Source organism: Zootoca vivipara, chromosome 14, assembly GCF_963506605.1.
Source record: "Zootoca vivipara chromosome 14, rZooViv1.1, whole genome shotgun sequence".
Taxonomy (NCBI): Eukaryota; Metazoa; Chordata; class Lepidosauria; order Squamata; family Lacertidae; genus Zootoca; species Zootoca vivipara.
The window spans coordinates 14217928-14237632 of record NC_083289.1 but is presented as its reverse complement, the minus strand read 5'-3'; the positions used below and the strand labels follow the sequence as shown (position 1 = coordinate 14237632).

Below are 19705 nucleotides of genomic sequence, written 5' to 3'. Positions count from 1 at the left end.
AGAATGTATTTTGACATGACCTAGAACTAGTTAATGCTAGACAGTATTCAATTCCCATAGACTAATACAGTTGGAAAGGGTGAAAAGACCTTGCCCTTTGGCGCGTTTCTCTAAACAGAGTAATACACATGAACCACAGAGTGTTACAAATAAGGAGCACCACACAAAGCAGAAAAGAATATCTAGATCAGGCACCCCCAAACTGCGGCCCTCCAGATGTTTTGGCCTACAACTCCCATGATCCCTAGCTAACAGGACCAGTGGTCGGGGAAGATGGGAATTGTAGTCCAAAACATCTGGAGGGCCGAAGTTTGGGGATGCCTGATCTAGATGATTCAGGGAAGCAAGCTACATAGTACATGGAAATGGGGGGAAACCAGCCCTCTAGAAAATGTTATCAGAGTCCCCAAATTTGTTTACAGTGTTATTAATGTGGAACTGTCAGTGTGCATAAGAAAGAAATAAAAAAGACAGGTCCCTGTTCCTATGAGCCTACAATCTAAATTTCAATGGGAGAGCTAGCAAAGGAAGAGGAGGAACATAGAACATGGAGACAGGTGGAACAGGAAATAAATACACAAGTTTAGTTGCATATATTCAGGCTTAGTTTTGCTGGGAACAAGGGGGAAATCCTCATGGATGAGATGGGTTTTGAAGAAGGGATTTGAAGTAGTATATTCTTGTTCAAGGGTAGCCAAAGTAGTGTCCTGCAGACATTGCTGCCTACAACTCCCATCATCCCCTAAAAATTGCCATGCTGGTTTGGGCTGATAGGGGTTGAAGTCCAGCAACATTTGGAAGGCACCACAATGACCACTCCTGATCTATGTGTTCTCAGAGAGAGTAACAAGCATAAGGGGCAGCAAAGGAGAGTGTGTGGCGTGTAAAGAACATTTAGAGAGCCGACAATAGAAGGTGTGGAGAATAGAAAGTCAGAGCAAGGGTTTTCAGTGTAAGAATGCGGGCTTCTTAGGCATGCCTGGACTGCAGAGAGGTGTGGATAAGAAGCCCCCATAGGATTTTAATGAGTGGTGCCACATGTTCTGAATGATGAGATTAGCTAAATAGTTCATTTTATGTCAAGTATTTCTATATAACCTTTAATAAGAAAAGTCCACAAAGTGGATCACAGATATTTTAGCAGCAGAATTCATGGGGATGGTTGAGGTCTGACAACTGAAGGGCAGGCAAAATGGTTGCACAGTAGTGGAAACAGGAGACAAATCACTAGTGGTTGTTTTTCTTTAAAGTTGGGGTGGAAATCCACTTTTCTTATTGAGCAAGAAGCTTCAGTTTTAGCAGTTTCAGAAGAAGCGGGCTGGAGAGCAGGGAATAGATATTTCACCAGAATATAAATAATGAGCCATCCTATAAAATCGTATATGTTTGTGTAACTTGGGTTGAAACCAGCAAAATTACTTGCCCTCACTATTACAGCAAATACTAGAATGTCAAAGATTTGGTAGCTAGAAACCTTCATGGTTTTCAGATCAAAATTCAGATGTGCACCTACTTTAAGGTATTTATGTCCTATGCCACCCTTTAGCTCTCTGATTGGCTTACAGAATCAATAATAAGAATATAAAAAATCCTGCTGGATCAAGCCAATGGCCCATCTAACCCAACATCCTGATCTCACAGTGGCTGACTATATGCCTGTGGGAAACCATCATCCTATTCTCACAGTCGCCCATCTATAGTCCCATGTGGTTAAAGGTAAAGGACCCCTGGACAGTTAAGTCCAGTCAAAGGTAACTATGGGGTTACGAAAACCAGAGCGCAAGGGAACACCGTTTACCTTCCTGCCGTAGCGATACCTATTTATCTACTTTCACTGGTGTGCTTTCGAACTGCTAGGTTGGCAGGAGCTGGGACAGAGCAACGGGAGCTCACCACGTCACGGGGATTCAAACCGCCGACCTTCTGATCAGCAAGCCCAAGAGGCTCGGTGGTTTAGACCACAGCGCCACCCGCTCCTTTAGACCCATGTTAACAGGATTGGAGCACAAGAGCACTTTCTCTTCCTGTGGTTTCCAGCAGCTGGTATTCAGAAGTGTTGCACTTTTAATTGTGGAGACAGAGCATAGCCATCCTGGCTAGCAGCCAGATAACCCTCTCCTCCGTGAGTCTGCCTAATCCTCTTTCAAATTAGTGGGCATCACTGCCTCCTGTGGGAGCAAGTTTCATAGTTTAACTATGCACAGCATGAAGAAGTGCTTTCTTTTGACTGTCTCAAATCTCCCAACATTCAGCTTTATGGGATGCCCACAAGTTCTAGTTTTAGGAGAGAGGGCGAAGAACTTTTCTGTATCCACTTCCTTCATGCCATGCATAATTCTATAAACTTCTCTTATGTCACCACTTACTCATCTTTTCTCTAACTTAAAAACACCTAGACGCTGCAACCTTTCTTCGTAGGGGAGTCGCTCCATTGCCTTGACAATTTTGGTTGATCTTTCTGGAACCTTTTCTAACACTACAATATCCTCAGGCAGTCTCAACCCTGAGGCTCACAATCTAGAAAGACATGGCGGACAAGGAAAAATGAATGGAAGAGCAGGTGTTCTTTCAACCCTGCCGGGGGAAAGCCATGGGCAGAGATTTTGGGTAGAGAAACAGAGGGTGAGGGAAGGATTAGACATTCCTTTTCCTTTCCATCATCTGATTTTCTTTTAAATGATCAAGGGCTGGGGCACCAGGGCACATATTTACAAACATCTAGTTAGTCCCTAAGTACAACTGCATGGTGTCAGATTAGATAGCAAAGACATAGGAATTGGTTTATAGAGAGAAGTGGAGTAGCATTTAACAGCTCTGCCCCCATTTGTTTCTCACAGGATGTAGCTATAGTGGCACATGCCTCTTTTTCATTGCAACACCCACAGCAGAGGAAAAATTGTCCATTTAGTAATATCCATTTTGTAACCGTTACATATTTTACCTCCTATCTCTCCTGTAATTGGTCTTATGCATGCATATTTCCAGTACTCTCTTTTGTTCTATATATTACTTAGAGTCACAGTAGAAACAAATTAGAATGCAACTGCTCTTCGTGATTTCTGTTTTCTGCTTATTTTAGAGAAGGAAGTATGTAGGCATCTGAGTTTAATAGAATGTAATGGTGTGAATATTCAGTGACATGATTTTGTGACTTTCACAAGATACATTGGCATATGGAGAGGTCATCTCAAAAGTATTTGTTTCAGATTAATGTACCTAAGACCCTCACCCGCATAAATTGGCAATTTGATTATTCCTGTTCATATCAGACTGCCACATGTATAAGGACTTCCCCATTTTTTTTCAGTGGACAGGTACACCTTTATACATTAGTATTATTATTACTACATGCACAGAGATACCCTAACTTATAAAGTGAAAAGCCTGCTTGTGTGGGATCTCTCTATGCATTTTGGAGCACCTGCAGAGTGCTGAAGTGAGAGTCCTCATTTCAGAACACTAATTCTGGATTGGATATATTGAAATCAATATGATTGCTTCAGATGTTGAAAGAAAGCAAATTCAATCAGTTGAATTGAGTATTAAAGTTAGGTGTGATAGAGGCTTCTCCTGATATGGTTGAGGCATAGATGAAAATTCAGACATCTTTATCCGGTTTTTTGTGTGTTAACTGTATAGCAGTTTTCAGAAAGATATATAATACAATGCTGTACATGTAAGTACATTTAAATGGAATGTACCTAAGATAGTCAGTCTTGGTTACATGTTATATTCACAAACTTATGCAAAATGTATATACATTTCTTTTGTTCCTGCAACCTCTAATCCCACATCTAACAAGATTGCTCTATTCATTTAAAAGCATTAGCCTATATACCAAATTCAAGATTGTGTGAAACAAAGACCTAAAACATATCTTAAATATGATAAACTGAACCATTAGCTAACCTAATAAAAGTTTGTTTCTATCACTGTTGGTCAGTGTGAGGTGCTAGAAACCCATCGAGAAATGTAGGAGGCAACAAGTGAAGAGATAAAACACAAGCATAGCTTTTTTCCCCAGCATTGCAGAAATTGGGGAGAAATGTTTCTTTGTTCTCTATGGAACCTATCTTATTGTTTTATTTACTTGAATTTGGCATATCAGTGGGTCCCTGCTTTGTAGCAGGGTCCAGAAAATACCTCTAGGTTTAGTTTTATGTCCTCACATTGATATTCCAACCGCCTGCCTGCAAGATTAAGATGGACTAATACAGACATCAACATTAAAAGAAGATGAATCACAGACCATGATGAATTGTTTCTCATGAGTATTTAGACAGAGAATTGAGTAGATCGGATCTCTGTTTCCCAAGACACCATGTGCTACTGTGATATACTACAATTAAGTACAAGAATTGCTGATCTACTCTTTACCATTATCATCAGGACTGAAATACATTGTTTATTATTGTTAAATTGTTTTTAATATAAATATAGTACTTACCTGTGCACAATAAACATATACTATCTTAAGATCTATATATAATGCTATTAAAATACTTTCGGATGAAAAATATTTTAAGAGATGTGTGTCAACATCAAAATTGTCATTAAGCAATCTCCTGCAGGTTTTAAAAATAGGTTGCCTTCCCTATTCAGCTAAATAGATAAAAATCATGGATGGGGGGGACAGAAGAAAATACTGTTACATTTTATTATCATCGTGGTGAAAAAGGACTCTGAAATAAATTAGTCTTCATTCCAGGTTTGGCAAAGTATCAGGCTAGTTTTTGCAAGGTATCATTCATCATTGTCTCTGCTTCAATTTGAGGTGTGGGGAAGTTTCCCTATGGTGTTAAGACATTATACTTACAGGTAGGGTGTATACTACAAGCATTCTTTAATGTTTCATAATAATTTTATGAGGATAGAGCTTTGTGGTTTGAGACTTTTAATACTTAACAACCTTAATTCACTTGTTATAATAGTCTTTTTCTGTTAATGGTTGCCAGCTGCCAGTAATACATTAGCAGATCTACAACATATTGGAAACGTATTTTTGAAAATGACGTATTTCAAAATCAGTACCAAATGCCCTGCCACATTATTAGGAAGGCATAGTCAGTATGCTTTAAAAGAACTGGGGCACCATAAGTTACATTAAGAAGAAGAAAATATATATGGCAGTACATACAGATACAAAACTATCCATTCATATTGCAGGAGAGAGATTACTTACTGTAGTTGCTGTTACGCTCCAATACTCCTTTTATCTTGCCTCTCTTATCAATCTTGATATACCACTGAGTTCGACAGAAAAGTCTTCTTACTCTTACATTCCCCCCTTCCATGTAATCATAACTTCTGGTATGTCGCTCAGGGGAAGAACAGTTTGCATTTGTAGCCATTTGCTCTGGGGTCATCTCATTGCAAGCTAACGATATAGCGCCCATGAGGAAGATAATGTAAAAGTATGATCTGTAGAGCAAAGTTGGCAGGATCCATGTCAATATCCATCTGTGCATTATAGTGCAGTGTTCTGGGTACTCACGAACAACATAATGAAAAAAATCCGTCTTCAGTAGATCGTCTTTCCTTGGTCATTGACCTGTCCTCTGCCTTTCCCTTGAATTGTAAAGTAATTTAACCAGCGGCTGTTCCCTCTTCCAGAATTCCAGTCCTTACTATTTTTTAAGATGCAGGTATTGAAGAGAATTGACCCTTAAAAATCCTTTCAGCCAGGGTATCCTTTAAAGAAGCAGGTTGCAATAACCTCGGCTGCTGTGTCCTCCTTTGCTACTTGTATTCTCTGTTCGCACTGAAAGCAAAAGATCTATGAAGAAAGTGGTATGCATAAATTTTTATGGCCATTACATAAGCAAAGCAACTATCTTTCATGCTATGGGAATAAAACAGTAGGGGGGAGAAGGGTTTGTGTGTATGTGAGCTATCATTTCTGTTATTAACATGGCATTTTAAATGTTGATATACAGCCCTCGTTTCTCCTGTTCTGTAGTTTTCTAGTGAGTCTGATGATTCAGTTAAATTGCCAAACTCTTCAGGAGAAAACCACTATTGCATCCTCTTTCCCTTGATTGCTTCATGTATTTTTCTTAGTAGTAATTTCCCTAAAAGCTTGCTCTGGTATCTTAAGATTTATCAGGACAAAGTACACTCAGTTCTATTTTTTTTACATAGTCCATATATATACAGTTCCATTGCCACTGCTGCATAAGACACTGAGAACGTTGCTTCTGATACTACAAAATCATGACAACGAAAAATGCTGTTAGCAGCTAAGAAATCTTTTAAGATGTTTTAAAGAAGACAGATGACTTACTTGCTCCTGTTGATAACAGCTGGACACACAATTATTCCATTTCTGTTGTCTGCCTTTTGCAACATGAGACGCTCTACTGTAGCTACAAACTTTCGGAGCTCAGAAAGACTGCGACAGAATCATAATTGTTTCCATAAATCAACATGCGCGCGAGAGGGTGTGTGCGAGCATGTGTGCGTGCACACTTGTGTGTGTGTGTGTGTGTGTGTGTGTGTGTGTGTGTGTGTGTACTGTTAAGTCTGTTCAGGCTTTTTTTAAAAAAGGAAAACCTTTGCTGACCTCTCTTGGAAGCAATTAGGACACAAGCAGTCAGCTGTCAGTTGACTGCATGAACAAAAATAAAATGTTGTGTGGAATTCTATGGTCATCAGAGGGAGCTATCAACATGGCTGGTGCCCTGAATCTCAAACCTGCCACTTTTCTAGAAATACTGGGTTTTCTGACTCCAGTTCATGCACTGCTTGTGTTGCCTCCTTGTTTAGTGAAGCGTAATTCTTTTCTGAATCATTTTCCAAAGCCTGCTGATTCCTCTCTGATCATTGTCTCCCACAGATAATGGCACAGAATTGTTATTTCGTACAGGCGAGGTAGATTGAGGGTGTTAGAAAAAATAAATATATATATATATAAGCTAACAAATGCTTGTGTGCATAATCAATCATATCAGTGTCAATCGAAAACTGAGCTAATCTGTGTTCTCTGCTTTCTGCAAGTGCATTTTTTCACCTACAGATACATGGTTCTACACAAACATAAATGGGGGCAACAGACCTTAGAACTCGCTAGTGTTATATGATTCTGCTCCTATATTGTGTACGAGGGCTCCTGCAGAGCCAATGCGAATGGGGACCCTTGGACCAACTGCTGACCCCACCCTCAGTAACAGGACAATGGCTGTCAGTAGCTCTGCTCACTTTAGCTACCATTCCCTCTACTATTTCCAAATGTTGGTGATTTTCCAGTCACCTTTCTGGTAAAAACTTAATCTAAGTGGAAAGCCCTCTTTACCGGTATCTCAAGTAATGAAATGATAGTAACTAAACAAGCTAATTCCACTGAGTCCTACAACCTTTCTGCCCGCTCCACACATTACAAAAACTTTTAAATCTCAGTGGCAACCTTCAAAGTCTCCCAGAGAGAGTAGCTCATCCAATAGTAAGCATTTGTCAAACATTAGCTCCAAAGAAAAAGTCTCAAGCAAGATGGCAGAGATGCATGCAACCCAAAAGAATTAGATTGCTAAATTGGTAAAGCTCTTAATCTCAGGGATGTGGGTTCAATCTCCACATTGGGCAAAAGATTCCTGCATTGCAGAGGGTTAGACTAGATGACCCTCACAGTCACTATCCAACTATTTTTTTTAAATTTAAATAACATTTGTTCAAAAGTTCCAGTTCTACAATTCTATGATTCATAAACATGCCCAGGAGGTTGCTCACTCAATTCCACACAGGAAATTCCCCTGATCCCACACAAAGAAGTCATCATCCACATTTACCTTTCCTCCACTCTTTCCACGCACTGTCTGTGCTTTAAAGCTCCATGCCTGATCACCTGGTTTGTTTGTTTTGGCTCCAAAGTTTTCCTTATGAAAACCTGTTCTTTAAAGCTCAATCAGAGCAGATGGCAATCTGCAGAAAACCCCGAATTGATGTCTGTGCCAATTGAGCACTAAAGAGCAGCTTTTCATGGGGAAAGCTTCAGGACAAAAAAGAAACCCACATTTGGTCACGGAGCTTATAAGCGTGAATCTTTGCCTGAAAGATCGGGGCAAAAGGTCAGTGTGTATAAACCCATTATTTCAGTCAAAAAGGGGATAAAATGAGCCAACCTGCACAGGCTAAGTGTGTGGCATCTTGCCAGCTTCCAGGATTTATTTATAAGAATATTTATATTTCACTAATTCATACAGAACATATCAAAGCAGTTAACAGCTGTACGTAAAACAATACAATAAATACCATTTTTTTAAAAAGTCCAAAATCAGAAACCAGTGTGGAGCTATGTTTTCTTAAGTGCCTGCACAGGCCTAACAGAATAGAAGAGTTTTCAGCAGGTGTTTAAGGTTGGAACAGTGCTAATACTTTTCTAATTTACTAATTGACAGTCATTCCATGTGTAAATCCAGTAAACCAGCTGACTATGATAAATATCACTGGGTGGGACAACTGACTCCCAGCTGTAATGTCCCTGCTTCTTATAAATGTTAAATTTGACTCTGCTGAATGTATAGATGAGTATTTGGTGTGTGTAGGAGTGGTAGCTAAATTGTGTAAAATTATTTTCGAGCATGTGCCCTAGGTGTTCAAAGCAGTTTGTTTCTTAAGTGTCTCTTATATGGGTCAGTGAAACAGCACATTCTTGGGATTTCAATGGATAAATCTGTGTACTTGAAAACATTTTTTCAAGACATATTTCATAATAATTGTTGCAAAGTACAGCCCAAAATCTTCATCTCTGTTTGCTTTTCTGGTTTGTTGATGGTGAATACTTGTACCAGTTAGTGAGCTATGATTTTGCATACTGAAATAGCAAAAGGAGTATTTAAAATAAAATTAGGCTCCTGTATAATTAACAATTATTTGCTTCAGCCTGTGACCCTCAACTGGGATCAACAGCTAAGATTTGGTGTTCAGCAAGCTATACAGAAAAGGTGATTAGAGACTCAACATGATTCAGTGTTATGGATTTTTATGTTCTTGAATCAATATTTTATTTAAATATATTTTAAAATATTGCAACATAAAACAATGATACCTGAAAAATATTAAACCACTAACAAAAACACTATGCCACTAAAAGCATTCAGATATGTAATATAAGCTCCATTGGTCAGGCAGGGAGACTTTCTTTCTTCCCATAAGCATTTATGAAATACCAATTTTGTGGTTGCTTATTGGTCATTGTTTTTTTACTTGCTTGTTTGCCTTGGGGGGGGGGTCCCTCGGAGGAAGGGTTTGTTAGAATTTCAGTAATTTATTCTGTTTCTTTTGAAGTGTTACAAGAAAAAAAGAAATATAAAAAACAATAATTTTGGCATTATTTTCATTGTGGCCCATCTAGGAAAGTTTTGCTTTAACTCTTGCTGGTGGCAGTTTTTTTTAAAAAAAATTAAAGAGTCAAAATTATCTTCTGCCTGACGAGTTACATCTTGGATTAGAGAATTATCAGGTATTTCTTCCTTTTATTTTTTCCATTCAGAAGTAGTAATCATTCCACTTTCTCCTTTAGCTGTGTCCTGGCAGGCGAAAAGAAATAAAGCTACAAATCTCTTTATCCCATGGGACCAATTTGGCTCAAGCCCTCTGTGCCTCCTATTTATCAAATATGCTGGGACAGACAAGGTGATAAAGATCATGTCCAGTTTCAGCTTGAAGTCACCCTCAAGCAGGTGCCTGCCCCGTGAAAAAGAGGTTCTGGCAAAGAGTCTCAGTTAAACAAAGTTAAGCATGAACAAAAAAGGGGATTTTACCCAGTGAGCAAACACATTTGTAGTAAGCTGCATTTGCTGGAAATGTTTATATAGTTCCTTGCTGAATGTTAATACAAAAAACACTGATAGAATGATCTTCAGTGTGTTTATTTTGTAACAGGGAAAGGGGATGGATTTGTGGGAATCGAGTAGGAGTACGGTCAAATAAAACAACTTTTTCATGAATACCTGACATTTTCAACTGTTTAAAATTCTAAGTCCTTGGAATCCTGAAGGATTTTTATGAGTTTCTTCTTGCTGGCACAGATACTAGGTCTATACATCACATACTATTTCAAACTGAGTTATAAGCCTGATGTCTTGTCAGTTGTCTAGAATGATGTTCTTTGGCAGGGGTCAGAGGGCTAACGTACTTTAACCTGTTTTTAAAAACCTATACAAAGACCATTAACTTCTCCCCTCTAACATTAACTGGGAAAAGACATCAGTACACCGTTTGTGACAAGTTGACTGGGATCTTTCTCTGAAATCCTTTCAGTCACATCATCTTCCCATGCCCACGTCATGGGCAAAGGGTGTGAAAATCCCATTGTGATATTTTTTCTGGATCCATTCGAAGGGGAAAATGGAGAAATGCTTCTCCATGGAGTTCGAGAAGAAACGTGAGGAAGTTTCAGGACTCTTAAATCCAAAATTACATTTCAAACATGTGTTTACATGAGCATGGGATCCCTGGGAGTCTAATAAGACTTTTGCTTACTATAATAATTATAATATAATAATAATAATTTGTCACTTATACCCCGCCCATCTGGCTGGGTTTCCCCAGCCACTCAGGGCACCTTCCAACAGGAGATTAAAAATACATTAAATCATCAGGTTTTTTTTTTATAAAAAAACTTCCCTAAACAGGGCTACCATCTGACATGCTCATAGGTTACTTTAGGCATGCAGCAAAAATGCCCACAATATTAATAGTACTCCAGGCAGTGCAGGAGAAGCAGTGCATGGATTAAGTTAAAGGTTCTGTGGCCACAAGCCTTGCACGTGTTGCACTGTGAGCACCGCACCCCATAATAGTTGCCTTTGACTGGACTTAGCCATCCAGGGGTCCTTTACCTTTTTTACCTTTACACCCATGTTTCTGCTTTTTCGATGTAGCATACTGATGAACAGATATCCCAGCTTTAGCAGCAAGGTATGAGAAAAGATACCCATTTGGAAGATACCTTCCAACTCTGTGATTCTTTGGCTTGTAATTCCACAAGAAGATAAGCCCTGCTCGATGAAGCCAATGGCCCATCTCATCCAGCATCCTGTTCTCACTGCAGCTAACCTATGGGAAGAATGCAAGGAGGACCTGAGTGCAGAGCACTCTCCCCACTTCTGATGACCTCTGCCTTTCTACAGTGGAGGTAAAAGGTAAAGGGACCCCTGACCATTAGGTCCAGTCGTGACCGACTCTGGGGTTGCTGTGCTCATCTCGCATCATTGGCCGAGGGAGCCAGCGTACAGCTTCCAGGTCATGTGGCCAGCATGACAAAGCCGCTTCTGGCAAACCAGAGCAGCACACGGAAACGCCATTTACCTTCCCGCTGTAGCGGTACCTATTTATCTACTTGCAGTTTGACATGCTTTCGAACTGCTAGGTTGGCAGGAGCTGGGACCGAGCAACGGGAGCTCACCCTGTTGCGGGGATTCGAACCGCCGACCTTCTGATCAGCAAGCCCTAGGCTCAGTGGTTTAACCCACAGTGCCAACCGCGTGGAAGTAGCCACTGATAACCCCAAAGCTAATAAATATCCTATAATATTCATACTTACTTACTTGCTCTATGAAACAGACATGAAGCAAGAGTTCCTATTTATCCAAAGGTCCTATTTCTTGCCTTCAGTTTGCTTGAGCCAAATTAGCATTTTGAAGCACTGTTTGAAGACTGTGCCTTGTAGGCATAAAAAGGGGGCTAGCCCCATCTAGCTTGAGATGAGTACAAAATAGTGGCTGCACTCCTGCAACAGGGTGCCAAGCATATACCCATCCGTGGAAAGAAGGCACATCTAGTAATGTTTGCCTAGCCAGCTGCTAAAACTGTTAGCAGCTTCAGCCACAGCAATGGCACTTTAGTTTTTCTTGTGTGTGTGTGTGTGTGGCTTTTTTTTAATCAAGCAGTATATAAATTTTATGAAATAAATAATACAAGCGGAAGAGTATCTGGATTCAGTCCCGCTTCTGATTCCTCACCTTACTGGGTTTACATTTTGTCTTATTGGCCTTTTCAGCAAGATTGTTCTGCCACACCCTTAGCATTGTTGTCTTTTTAAACCCCCCCCCCCCCCGTTTACTGTATGTCTAAGGGGTTGCCTGTTTTTCCAGGATGGTCTGGACTGGTGGGCAGCCCCTTCTCCTGGGGGGAGCTTGTAGGTTTTCCTATGGAAGATGCCCAGAACAGAAATGCATCATAATAAATTTGTCTTTTGCCGGTTAGAATGGACATAAATCTGACATCAGGGATCACAAGGCAAAGAAACCAGTAGAAGAACACTTCAATCTCCCAGGACATTCTATACAAGATCTCAAAGTAGCTGTCTTATTACAAAAGAATTTCAGAAATAGATTGGAAAGAGCAGTTGCTGAATTGCAACTTAAAACCATGGAGAGACCTGGTCTGAATAGACATTGGAATCTTATCTCATTATACATGATAATGTATTTAGCCATCTCACCCCTTGCTTTTTCCTGTAAGACTAATTGCAGTCATTAACAGTCATCAACAGGTTTACCACACCTATCAGCCAATCACCCATTCCCTCCACCCTTCTGAGTAATACCCCTCCCCAAACTCTCACTAAATATAAGGGTCTGGTGACTTCTGCTCCAGTGTATCTGAAGAAGTGTGCATGCACACGAAAGCTCATACCAATGACAAACTTGGTTGGTCTCTAAGGTGTTTCGGATAGGTGGTATATTTAGAATCCTTTCCACGTTCATCCGGTGTACCTTTGAAGCTCCAAACCTGGAACTTTTATTTTTTATTTCACAGATGAGCTTCTCCAGCCTTCATTCTAGTCGTGGCCAAATGTATTATTTAACCTGATTTGGTTCTTATAGTACAATCAAAACATGTTTTTGAGAATGTCACCACTGCCACCCAAACCAGTCCGTGTTTCTAGAAACGCCCTCGGGGCATTCTTTTTATTTCAATTGATTTTCTCTAGTGTAGTTTTTCATCTTTTTTCCCCAATCTGGTCATAGAAAGCACATCTGGTTCCTGTTTTAATCAGTATTCCTCTGGGAGCAACATCATATTAGAGAGAACTAGCAGTGCTAAAACAATAATCCATAATGATGCAACTTCTGGAAATCTAAAACGGTTTTATCCACTGTTTTTAGAAGTGTGCTAATGGTGTAGGCCAGCTGACTCCTTTGTAGATAAAACTTACAAAAGGTCTTAATAACAGATATGTAGATACATTGGCATAAGTGAACAATTACGGCAATCAGCAGTTTCTGCTTCTTATTGTATATTTAAGTCCTGCTGAAGCTCATGGCTATGGTCTCATATCACTTACTCCAAAGTAGTCCCATTGGGTTTGGAATTACTCCTGAGTAATGTATTTAAGGATGACTAAGGAATCTGATGGTGACAGCAGTCACGAAATTAAAAGACGCCTGCTTCTTGGGAGAAAAGCAATGACAAACCTAGACAGCATCTTAAAAAGCAGAGACATCACCTTGCCGACAAAGGTCCGTATAGTTAAAGCTATGGTTTTCCCAGTAGTGATGTATGGAAGTGAGAGCTGGACCATAAAGAAGGCTGATCGCCGAAGAATTGATGCTTTTGAATTATGGTGCTGGAGGAGACTCTTGAGAGTCCCATGGACTGCTAGAAGATCAAACCTATCCATTCTTAAGGAAATCAGCCCTGAGTGCTCCCTGGAAGAACAGATCGTGAAGCTGAGGCTCCAATACTTTGGCCACCTCATGAGAAGAGAAGAATCCTTGGAAAAGACCCTGATGTTGGGAAAGATTGAGGGCACTAGGAGAAGGGGACGACAGAGGACAAGATGGTTGGACAGTGTTCTCGAAGCTACGAACATGAGTTTGACCAAACTACGGGAGGCAGTGCAAGACAGGAGTGCCTGGCGTGCTATGGTCCATGGGGTCACGAAGAGTCGGACACGACTAAACGACTAAACAACAACAAGGAATCTGGATGCCATTTCTGCTGCTGTAAGGCCATTAACTTTAATGGAACTAAACCAGTTTGAGGAGAAATTTTTGGAATTCCTATGGGTTATTTTACCAACAGGTCACATAGCATAGACTTTCTTGACAATATGCATTGTCTAGTACAGACTTCTATATCTTGATAAAAAAGATAACTGAACGTGTGAGCTGATTCACTCACAGACCTATTTATTCAAATGATTCTTAACTCCTATGAAGCTTACAGAACTGATTTTTCATTATTCAAGTCATTTGAAGGCAATTTTTAAATATGGTGGCTCGTGGCTGAATTTGCAGTAATTATAAAAGTAAAGGTGGAAATTTTATTGGATATTATTAATAGACTGAGACGGTTCAAAATGTATGATTTGACAAATTAAACAGTATGCAATGCAGTCATCTTACACATATGTTACAAGTTACATTACTATTACTAGAGAGATGCAGACAATGGTGGGTCAAGACACAACAGGACAGAATGAGATATAATAGATGAAATTGTTTAAACCCAGGTCTGCTGCTACCTCACATTAAGTTAAGGGCTCCAAATGGGAGTATGTGGGTCAGGAACCCTTCTCATGTTCACTGCTTTTTTTTCTTACCCAAACTCACTTTCAGTAGAGCAGTGTAGCTGAAAAGACAGGTTCTGGGTGGGCAGATAAGCCACAAGTGGAGGAGATTTAGAATCCCATCCATATTATAATTTATCCTATATAATAAAGTCCAAGTTGTCCCTGCGTCCAAGTTGTCCCGTGTGTCCCTGGGGTACTGCGCATGTGCGCCAGGGACACAGGGATTGGAGGCAGAGACAACCGCCAACCGCCGCTCCGCCAACCGCCGCTCTGAAGCCCCGTCTCATGCTGGAGATGCGCTGGCAAGGGACAGCGCTTCCTGGGCGAAGGCAAGCAGGCGAGCTGTCTGCCTGCTTGCCGTAGCCGAGGAAGTCGAAGCGGCAGTGGGCAATTCGGCTGGGAGACTGGCTTGGCGGCGGCGGGAAAAAGGGGAGGAATTATTATTATTATTATTTTATTATTATTATTATTAGGTAGGAGCATCTTGAAAGAGGCATCCAATGTAGATCATATGCTCAAAAACATGTTAAATTAGCACTCCTCTGAGAGCAACATCATATCAGAGAGAGGGTTGCAGCCAACTAAGTTTTACTCATCATAGACCCACTGAAATAAATTGTATGTCCATTAATTTCAATGCGTCTGCTCTGAAGAAACCTTAGTTGGATGAAATCCAGACTTCACAGTGTTAAATCAATAATCCATAGTGACCCAAGTTCTATTAATATAAAATAGTTTTGCCCCCTGCTTTTAGAAGTACACCGACTGATACTTTTGTAGATAGAAATAACAAGTGAATGAGACAGTTACTGGGAGGTAAGTAATTCTAAGCTGTGCACAGGGCCGTCTTAAGTATATTTGGCGCCCTGGCGCCGTGGTGCGACAGATCCCTCTGGCGCCCCTGCCCCACCCCGTTTCCCAGCGCGGCGGGCAGGCGGAGCTGCGCGGCCAGAGCTGCGCGGGCGGGCACCAAAGTTGTTTCAAAACGGGCCTCCTGGGGCAGTTCCAGTTAGCAGTTTGGCAGCTGTGTTTCAAGGAATTCACTGCAGTAATCAAGCCTGGAGGTTATTATTGCATGGTTCGCTTGCCCAGGCTCTCTCTGTCCAAGAGTCCCAGCAGCTGGCATACAAACCTAAGCTGGTAGAAGGCACAACATGCCACCGTTGCCACTTTGATCTCCAGTGAGAAAGCTGGATCAATCAACAATTACAGATGCTATACATCCCCACCCTGGACAGATTGAACACTACATCCATCGTCAGACAAGCCACCTACCGACAGTTTTTCCATCTAGACAAAATCAAGTTGCAATTCATTGGCTCTCTTCTAGCCCATCACTGATCCCAGGCACAAATTCTTCACTTCCACTGCCTCACCTGAACCCAAATTCTCACTAGATTTTTTTTGCCACCATCTTCGCAGAGGTAAAACACTCACTTTATTTTAAAATGCCGGTCTTCCATTTTATTGGTGAACGCGATAAGACTCCGCTTTACAAGACAACTGAAGGCGGCCCTGTTTAGGGAAGTTTTTAATGTTTGATGCTGTACTGTTTTTAATATTCGGTTGGAAGCCACCCAGAGTGGCTGGGGAAACCCAGCCAGATGGGCGGGGTATAAATACTAAATAATTATTATTATTATTATTACAAGCATGTCTGCCACCAGCACATCTAGTTTGTTCCTGTGTAGACTTGTATGTACAGTGGTACCTTGGTTTTCGAACTTAGTTTTCGAACAGCTTGGAACCCGAACGCTACAAACCTGGAAGTAAGTGTTCCGGTCTGCAGACTTTTTTTAAGCTGAACGTGCTCCGTTTTGAGTGCCACACTTCTGTTCTGAGTGCTATGCTGAGGTCTGTCCTTTTTTTGGCTATCTATTTTGTGTTTTTGTGGCTTTTTATGTTTTTGTGACTGTGTGGAACCCAGTTCAGCTACTGATGGAGTGCAGGAAATAAAAAAATACATTTTCATTTTTATCATCTACAATACTGTTTTATTGATTTTATAGTACAGTACATTGTTTATTGCTTTCATTCTAAGGATCAATGGTCTCTTTAGATAGTAAAATTAATGTTAAATTGCTGTTTTAGGGGTTGTTTATAAAAGTCTGGAACGGATTAATCCATTTTGCATTACTTTCTATGGGAAGGCACACCTTGGTTTTGGAACACTTTGGTTTTGGAATGGACTTCCGGAACGGATTAAGTTTGAGAACCAAGGTACCACTGTATCTCTATGTCTAACTGGAAGAACAGCCACCCTTTGCTTCCAGTAACAGTAGCATCAGGATGCCCAAAATCAGATCTGAAATGATACTGAAATGGATCTAGACAATCAATTTCCATCTAACAGTACCTGGAGTTGTGTAAGAACTCACCCTGGGTAATCTAAGTAGCAATCTTGTCAAACACCTAAAGCCATTTTTATATCCTATGGAATGACTAGAATTTCACCAGGACTACCAGCCATGTCAACATGGCTCTCCAGGATCCCACAGATTTCATCAGCCTCCCATTGCAAGCCATTCTAATGGCTTCTGTGTAAACCCACACCTCTATCTCTAAATGGAAGTCTAGTACTCTAGTTGAACACCTCTGTTGCTTCTGGTCTCGTCAGGCTGTTTCCATTCCTCTTACTTTAAAATGAATTGTCCAACAGTCTTCAGATTAAGTTCTAACAATGTTCCAATATACTCTTAAGCCCCTGTGTTTCTGAAGAGCCAGTTTAGAGATCTTAAAGGGTTTAATGGGAGAGATTTATTGAGATAGCTCAGATTACATAAGCCTTTGATTCATCTCACAAAGATCCTTGGCATATGAGACCTTTCTCTTTAAAACATGCTTGCCTTATCTTTCAGTAGTTTAGCAAAGTCACTCACTAAAGCAATAAATAATATCTTTTAAGAGATAGGTCACAGTATGTATCAATTATGTGCCGATCTCTACAAATGTTAGCAAATATACTTTGAGCTCCAAGCATAAGAAAAATCAAAATGCTACAGACCTTAATTCTTCAAATATCTCTCTCAAAGTGTTCCAGAAAACTTCCCATGATATACATCCAAAACATGTATAGTCGTAAAATGTGGCAATCCTATGGAATTATGCCATTTTCCAAAGTACGATGGTCGACAACTCCCAGGAAAGGTGACTGCTGAAAGCATTCAGTCTTCCACTTGTAAATGTAAAATGTCAGAATAACTTGGCTAAGGATAAAGTTGTAGGAATGGATATTCTAGTAGACTAACATAGGGAAAGGGTGCTAACTGTAGTTGAGACCTTGTCTCTTTTGAACAGGATAGACTTCTATAGATGCATTAATATGCCCACTCACATATTTATAGGATGAGCTCTGGAATCAAAAATAGATGCCATGACTCAAGTAAAAGCTGTCTTTATAATATTAGCTATTGCATAAAATATTTGAATATGTAATACGTATTGAAGAATTTTTGACCATTATTGACCATGTGTGTTGCATCTAATTTGATGAGTAAAAACAAATGTAAGATACAGAATGATATATTATTCTCCGCTGAAGAATAAAATCTTACTAACTAACTTGGAGAAATAGAAGCCTTATGGAATCTGAGAGATACTTTTCATCAGCCAAAACTGCTGCTCAGCTGTTTCGAGCTCAAGCACATACCTTCTCCAAACACTACTGCTTGGATCATAGCGACAGATTAGATACATTTCCTGATAAAGCTATGCTACTAAATCCTTTATCCCAACAAATCACAGTCTTCATAATATCATGTGATCCTCAAATTTGGAAGGCTTTTGCTAGACTTTTTTTTGCTCACTATAAAATATTCTGTCAGGAGAACAACCTTCCTTAACTTTTAAAAAATAACAGTAAGATCCATAGTTGGTTGGTGGGAGGCTGCGGTCCTGAAAGACAACTCTGGCACAAGCTCTTTTTTTCCCCTCAAGAGGTTTATCATGAAAAGACCTTGAAAATCAGACTGGGCAGTCTGGCCAATTTCTGCTGAATATGTCAAAAGGATGCCATTACTGCAGCCTTTATATGCTAAGTAGAAGCTACTATGTAAAGCATTTTTGAAACCTTTACTGCAGTAATAATTATAGTGGTTTGACTTTAGTTTTGAATAATAAGTATTTCAATTAATTTTTAAAGTGGTAATGTGTTTGTTAAATTTCTGTCCCACCCTTCATCTGAGAATCACAGAGGGGTTTAAAATATAAAAACACAAAAATACATAACATTGTGGCAAAGAAGCAATACTCCCCCCTGCCAAGTTTAAAAGGCCAAAGGCCTGGGAGAAGGTTTTTGCCTGGTGCCTAATGATATGTCATGAAGACGCCAGGCAAGCCTTCCTGAGGAGAGCATTCTGCAAACTGGTAGACACTGCAGAAAAGGCCCCTTCTCATGTTGCCACCCTCCGCACCTTTTTGAGGGGGCACATGAAGAAAGGCCTCAGATTATGATTGCAAGGTCTGGGTCGGTTCGTATAGGGTGAAGTGGTCCTTGAGGTATTGAGGCCCTGAGCCATTTACGGCTTTATAGGTCAAAACCAGCATTTTGAATTAGGCACAGAAACTGATGTAATATGCCCAAACTGTCTTGCCTTGGTGTAATATTGATGTAATATACTCAGACTGACCACTGTAAGGGACTGGACAGAGGAGGAATTATGGGAACCACCTCTCCAGCCTGACCCTTCCAGAGAAGAGGAAGAGCATGGATTTCAGTGGTTTACGGGAGGTCATAGCTCAGAGGGAGATGAGGGGGAAAGCTGGGAAATAATGAGAGAGGGGCAGGAAGAAGGAGAGACAGGTGACACTCCGTGTCTTTAGAAAGCATTCCAGACCTCCCCTCCCAGAACCCAGTGGGCATGGAAAGTAGGAGAGCAAAGAGCTCAGAGGCAGAAGGCACAGATCAGCCACCATAAGAATGACATATAATGGGAGAGACAAGGCGGTGGGATTTCACTCAGAGCAACATCATTACTCCAAGAAGCAGAATTTCTAAACCTCTCTCTGTGAATATTGAATAAAAGACATTGGTACGCACTCTCCCTGTTTGTTTATTCCTGGCAGCCTACTGGGGGGGGGTCAGATTCCCTGAAGCCTGACAGCCACTGTGTTTCTGAACCCTCTTCAGAGGCTGCCCCACATATAACAAATTGCAGGAAACTAACCTAGAGGTTACTAGAGCATAGACAA

At 40.5% G+C, this 19705-nt stretch overlaps 1 protein-coding gene across 3 annotated transcripts in view; it reads right to left on the bottom strand.

Moving 5' to 3' along the window:
* The window catches only part of FGF7 (fibroblast growth factor 7), a 61382-nt gene extending 43570 nt beyond the window's left edge, over positions 1 to 17812 (bottom strand). Inside the window, exons 1-2 of one of the 3 annotated variants that reach the window (XM_035131695.2) lie at positions 17520 to 17812; positions 5183 to 5776 (exon numbers count right to left, since the gene is read on the bottom strand). In XM_035131695.2, coding sequence (XP_034987586.1) covers positions 5183 to 5468 — 286 coding nt within the window. In that variant the 5' untranslated portion in view covers positions 5469 to 5776; positions 17520 to 17812. Of the gene's footprint in view, positions 1 to 5182; positions 5777 to 6283; positions 6480 to 17519 lie in introns of those variants that run through there. The other 2 variants (XM_035131694.2, XM_035131696.2) reach the window with 2 other exon arrangements.
* Between the last annotated feature and the right edge of the window lie 1893 nt (positions 17813 to 19705).